At 25.0% G+C, this 6,163-nt stretch overlaps 2 protein-coding genes across 2 annotated transcripts in view; one reads left to right on the top strand and one right to left on the bottom strand.

Moving 5' to 3' along the window:
- Nucleotides 1-3,072: 3,072 nt before the first annotated feature.
- LOC111629107 (neuropeptide Y receptor type 5-like) lies at nucleotides 3,073-3,462 on the bottom strand. Its single transcript, XM_023372971.1, has one exon. The coding sequence runs from the start codon at nucleotides 3,460-3,462 to the stop codon at nucleotides 3,073-3,075; it is 390 nt and encodes a 129-aa protein (XP_023228739.1).
- Nucleotides 3,463-3,638: 176 nt separating this feature from the next.
- LOC111629106 (nisin transport ATP-binding protein NisT-like) overlaps nucleotides 3,639-6,163 on the top strand; it is a 20,949-nt gene continuing 18,424 nt past the window's right edge. Inside the window, exons 1-2 of the mRNA XM_023372970.1 lie at nucleotides 3,639-3,714; nucleotides 3,882-5,052. Of these exons, the coding sequence (XP_023228738.1) occupies nucleotides 4,032-5,052 (1,021 nt within the window). The 5' untranslated portion in view covers nucleotides 3,639-3,714; nucleotides 3,882-4,031. The remainder of the gene's footprint in view (nucleotides 3,715-3,881; nucleotides 5,053-6,163) is intronic.

The raw sequence follows: 6,163 nt of genomic DNA, 5'->3' as shown, positions 1-6,163 counted from the left end.
TATTAAATTATAAAAATTTATTATATAATAATTATTTAATTAAATTTTTCTACATAAAAATTCACAAAAGAAGTCATTATTATATGACAAATTTATCCAGACATTCCACATTGTATATATCAATGTGCAATGTATTTATGATTAATCTCAGTTACATATTTTGTTTTAATATTAGTTAATATATAAAGGATTGTTCTGATTAATTATATTGTTTTTACCTTAGAAAACGGATTATTTAATTAATTTCTGAAGAAAATCATCACATAAATATCCATTTATCTTGGATTTATAGCGAATATTTATATACATAAATTCGTGTTTTTGTTATATTCATTATATGAAATTGCTTTCGGTCATCAACCCCGTCGAATGGATTCATCTCTAGATATTTATATAATTGATTCTATCCCCAGAATTAATATTATACAATCTCTTGAGTATAGTATTATTATTATTATCTGCACATTAACTCTGTTATCGTGTTTTTACATATTTTAACATCCACAAATTAAAAGTTATGCATGTAAGATAAAGAAGATAAGAAAGAACACCTACAAAAGTTATACATTTTGAATTTTTCTGTTAATTGAGTATAAAAAGGGCCTGCAGAAACATTTAAAACGCACCAAAACATAGAAGGGCCCTCCAAAAATTTAATCTTTTATGCAAAAGATACGAGAGTGATATAAATTTTATAAAGAAGTATTGAAAATTTACTTTTTATTGATTATTTTTTTTCATATATTTTATGAATTAAGAAAAGTTCGGGCCCCGTATTTATTACTAGCTGAAGTCCTGTCATGTCTTGATCGTGCTCTTAAACAAATAAATATAGGGCAGCCCAAAAATCAGTTAACCGTTTAAGAGAGTAAATTGCAATTAATCAATTCCTTAATTATAATATTACCATCAATTTCGCAAAATAAAGCGTGTTGTTCTAATCTTACTATTTATAGGCCTATGGTAAACAAAATATGGTTAACTGACTTTTGGCCACTTTGTATAGATATTTTAAAGTTTGTATTTTAAATTAATTCTAGCAAATGAATTGATATGTGACTGGCTTGCTTATTTTTAAATTGACTCGAAAATAACTTTTAGATTTTTAACTTTAGCATCATCAGATTTAAAATATACAATATTTATAGATTATAAGCGTTTTTTTAATTTATTAATTCATTAGTTTGAGATATTTATAGTGATTCTGTGCGAAAATCTTAACAGTAATCTTTTCTATTATCATAGATAATACATCTCAATGTTAGTGTTTAACATTACTGTTCGTAAATTATACATAAAGTTATCTGTTTAGAAAATCTTTTAACTTAATTTGTAAGTAAAATATGCATAAATAACAGAATTTATTTATGGAAATTTCACTTTAAATTCTATATTATCATCATGAATTGTTTTTAATCAAAATGCCATATTACCTCAATATTAGAATATTAAAAAACTATTAGTTAATATTTATTATAATTTTATATACAGTTATTATTATTATTTTGCATTTTAAGACACATTTTTATTTAAAAAAAAAATATTAGATATTAAATCGTCAGAACTTTATCCTGAATAAAAACAATCACAGAACAGAAAAAGTAATCCTTGTATTTAGTAGTATATAACTTCTAACGTGTGTAACAACTGCTAAGAAGTAATAATTGGCAAGTGTTGATATCAGCAAGTGAGAGTAAAGTAAACCTTGATTAATTACAGGATAATGATAGGTCACTAGTCTTAATCTCTAAACTTAGAAGGAGTCCCGAGAGGCTTTTCTTAGCATACTACGTGTATAAAGGGGGGTTAACGAACTGCACAAAATCTTCATACTAAGTTGACTTGAAAGAAGAAAACTAGTGAATTAAAATCTCGATGCAATGTCTGAAAAACTATAAAATTCCCGAAACATTTAAACGTTTTCTTTTCTTGTTTTATTTCGGTGAATAAAAGACTTTTGAACTTATTAATAAATAAATAACATTGAACATTTTAATTTTAATTATATATAAATAAAATAAGATGTTAAGAAAAAATGCGTTTGTCTTCTTTGTGAAACCCTCATCTTGTTAAGATGATAAATACTTTCACCACCTTAGCTATATGTCAGTCATTGTACACACGTGTATTCGGTTCTTAAATACTTTTCTACATTGTTCTGAGCTATCTTAATGTTTATTTTTATGATTTTCTGTTTGTTTCTTTAATAAAAATTAATATCTAAAATTGACGTAAGAAATTGTTACACGAGCTTTGCTTCAACTACTGTGCAATATCCATTAANAAATAAAAAAAATACACCTTCTCATCCTTTTGATATAAAGTATATTTTAAACTTATTAAATTTAGATGATAATCTTTTATAGATCAGTTATTTATATATATATGTAGTATTTGTAGCATCACAAAATTCTCATCTAGAAGAATACTTTAGATCATATTTCAATAACAACTTGAAAGTATCTCGTTTATCACCATTCGTCATCTTGCCCTTTAATACCTTTTTTTTAATATAATAACAGGTTAACTTATTCTAATAGATTATAATGTTTATTTTTAAATGTAATAAGATCAAAGGTTAAAAATTTTTACACGTTTAAATCGATTTTACACATTATAAATATATTCATTAGCAGAAGTCTATCCGAATATCGTTGTTAAGAATTCGAGAGATTTTTTTTTTAAAGTAAAATATTCCCTCATAACAAAGTTAAAAAGTGAATATCAAAGTAAGTAGCTTATATATTAACAAAAAAAAATATTTTTTTTACCCGTTTATAGATGTAAGAATGTCAGTTTATATAAAATAATTTGCAAATATTTACTTTATTGACACAAAGCTTACGGATAAATAGAATTTATTGTTATATAATCGAATATTTTATCGGGTAAATTCTATATAATTTACATGTCTATAGATTATGTACCTAATAATCGATTTATGTGTAAACTTTTAGAAAACGTATACATTAAAGTAAATTATTTGAGTTATTTTCATATTAAATTGTTATAAGTTAATAAGTAATATTTACATAGAGTTAGAGAGAAGTTAGTAGGGAATGAAAGCATTACTTACCTATCGACACCGATAACAGCTAACGTATACACACTGACTATAACGGAACAATGCTGCATAAATTGTACGAAAGGGCAGAAATTCGGATCAAATATCCAACGACCAAACATAAAATCTGTGTAAGTAAATGGGATAGAAAATATGGCCATAGTTATATCGGATAAAGCAAGATTAATCAAGAAGATTCTTAATTCTCTCGATGATCTTTTACCAGTTAAAAGTACTATAACAACTGTTATATTCCCAGCAAATGCCATTATAGCAGTTAAAGAATATAAACTGATTAGAAATGCTTGCATTTCTGGACCCAATGCATCGAGTGATGTTATATTATATTCCATATACATAATATCGGTATCGTTTGACGAAATCGAATCATATTCCATGATTAGTTAGAATGGTAGAGTTAGAAAACAAGAGAAAAGATCGAGTGTGTCACACTCTACCTGATGCTCACTTTGGTGTGGCGATACACGTTGTTAGTTGTCTGAATTTCGACCAATGAAAGAAGGGGTGGTGCCGCACAAGCAGGCGCTGTGAGATGTTTGACAGCCAAACGCTTTCTCCCCTTTTGTGTGATGCAATCTTTGCTTTTCCTGTATGCAAAATTTTCATAATCCTTCCTAGCGAATTTCTAGGTAATAATGCTAATTTTAAATTCTTTTTAATTACAAGTTAATTCTAACTAATTATATACTTTAAATTACTTTAGTTATTATCGAGTTAAAATGTTTATTAATTGCTTTTAACTGATGTTACTTGCCTGAAAATGTGTTTAAATTTACAATTGTTTAAACTTTTACAGTTGACGGAGATTTGAAACAAAATGCCTTAATAAAAAACCGTAAATTACGTTTAAGAAGATCATACGAATAGAGTTCAAAGTTCATTAATTTGATCGGAATTTCGAACAAAAATGGAATTTCTCATCGACTGAATCCACATTTACTGGATAATGGAACTTACCATTAATATAAACATAGACCGCAATACTGTTATTGTTATGCTGGGTACTAACTTATGGAAATTCTCACTGACTGTAATCTTAGATGATAATTTAATTTCCATAATAAATTTTGGTATAAAATTAACAAAGTATTTAATAAAAATTGTTTTAGATGATAACTTTACTTCCATAACTAAAGCTGGATTAAATGCCATTACATTTGTACTAAATTCGAATTGGGACGAAAGTATCATTTACGTTATCAAATTTATTCTACGTTTATGGAAATTATTATTTATTATCATTTTAGACGATAATATAATTTGTGTATTAAAGTTTGCTTTAAAGTTAATAAGATGCTTTTTATTAATTATCATGGACGAGAATGTTGTAGCAGTCTTCAGGTTTAACGTCAAGTTATGCAAGTTACTTATACTCTTAATGCTAGATGAAAATATACTTTATTTACTAAAATTCAGCGTAAGAATTTCGCAATTATTTGTTAATCTCAGCCTAAATGATACCTCCATTTCCGTAATCATATTCGCCATTAAGCTATGGAAATTCTTGCTGATTCACGTGCTAAACGAAAATATACTTTCAGTATTGATACTTTGCATTCGTTTATGGAAATTTCTACTCATGTTAACATTCAATGAGCAAGTAATTTACATAGTTATGCTTAGTACAAGATTATGCAATGCCCTATCACCTATAGTATTGAACGAGAACATAATTTCCATAACTATGATCAGCATCAAGCTATGGAAATTATTACTGAATTTAATCTTTGATGAGAATATTGTCAGCGTTATACTCTTCAGTTTCAATTTATTTAAGATTTTATCATCATTAATACTGGATGAAAATATAGTTATAGTATTAATGTTTGCTGTTAAAATATGGAAATTAATGATAACATTATTCTTCGATGAGAACATGGTTTTCGTAATAATTGTCTGGTTGAGATTATTAAAATTGTTAATAACATTATTACTAAATGAAAATACAATTAATACTATAGGCGAAGGTTTAAAATTATTTAAATCTTTAACATTATTTTTAGACGAAAATCTTATTTATATTGCCATGAATTGGTTAAAATTATGTAAAATTTTAACTAAATTATTACTAGATGATAATCTTATTACTTTAATTATATGTTTTGTTAAGTTAGGAAAGATTTTATTAACATTAATTCTGGATGAAAATGTGATATCATTAACTATGTTTGGTTTAAAATTATGGAGATCTTTCCTTACTTTAACATTAGATGATAATACTGTTACTATAGCCAAGAATGCAATTAAACTATGCAAATCTTTTGTTACTTTGAAATGTAATGTATTTAATTAAGAGGAATTTTTATATAAAATCAAATTTTTCTAATGGAAATAAATACGTTTTTAAATCTTATTATTCATAGTTTGTATGTGATTCTTATTTAATTAATTAATTACGTATATAGTTTTATAATGTGAAATTAATATTTGACTTTTCTACACTCTACATAAATATTTAAAAAAAAATTATTCGTAAGGAAAAGAGTAATTTTTACATAAACATTTTTTTTTTGACAATTTTATATCCGAAAATTAAATAATTCAATGCAAAATATCTAATTTTTACATTAAAAATACGATAATAATGCAGAAATAAATATCTTTAGATGTTAGTTATATTAATAAATACACTGGATCTTCCGTACATTTTTGATGATAGAAAATTAATTTTTGAGTTTTTACACTTTATATAATTTATTTACAAACGTTAATTGTGTTGTAACTCTGTATAATTTTTACAGCAACAATCTTAAATGTAAAAATTAAATTATTTCATGCAAATAATTATTTTTTTTTTCGTCAAAAATTTAATAGCATCGAACCTTCAATAATGGCCACCTCCCAATGACGGTCGCCTGTAAACTGTGGACAATTCTTAAATTATTTATTTATTTATTTTTCTATTTATACAAAACAATTTATAATAATATTTTTATGATTTTTTAAATTAATTTTTCAAATGTTTTTATTAATGGAAAATGAATATTTAAGGCCTTCTACAGTTTACAACATATATATATATATATATATATATAGCTTATATTTTAATTTAAAAGTATAATTTAGTATATTTCTTAT

The sequence above is a fragment of the Centruroides sculpturatus genome, unplaced genomic scaffold (genome assembly GCF_000671375.1).
Source record: "Centruroides sculpturatus isolate CEXI.00-Female unplaced genomic scaffold, Cexi_2.0 scaffold422, whole genome shotgun sequence".
NCBI lineage: Eukaryota > Metazoa > Arthropoda > Arachnida > Scorpiones > Buthidae > Centruroides > Centruroides sculpturatus.
The sequence above is the reverse complement of the archived record's forward strand: the minus strand, read 5'-3'. Positions and strand labels throughout refer to the sequence as shown.

Excerpts from the sequence above, each read along its gene's own strand:
- LOC111629107 (XM_023372971.1), bottom strand. The coding sequence starts at position 3,462 with ATGGAATATGATTCGATTTCGTCAAACGATACCGATATTATGTATATG.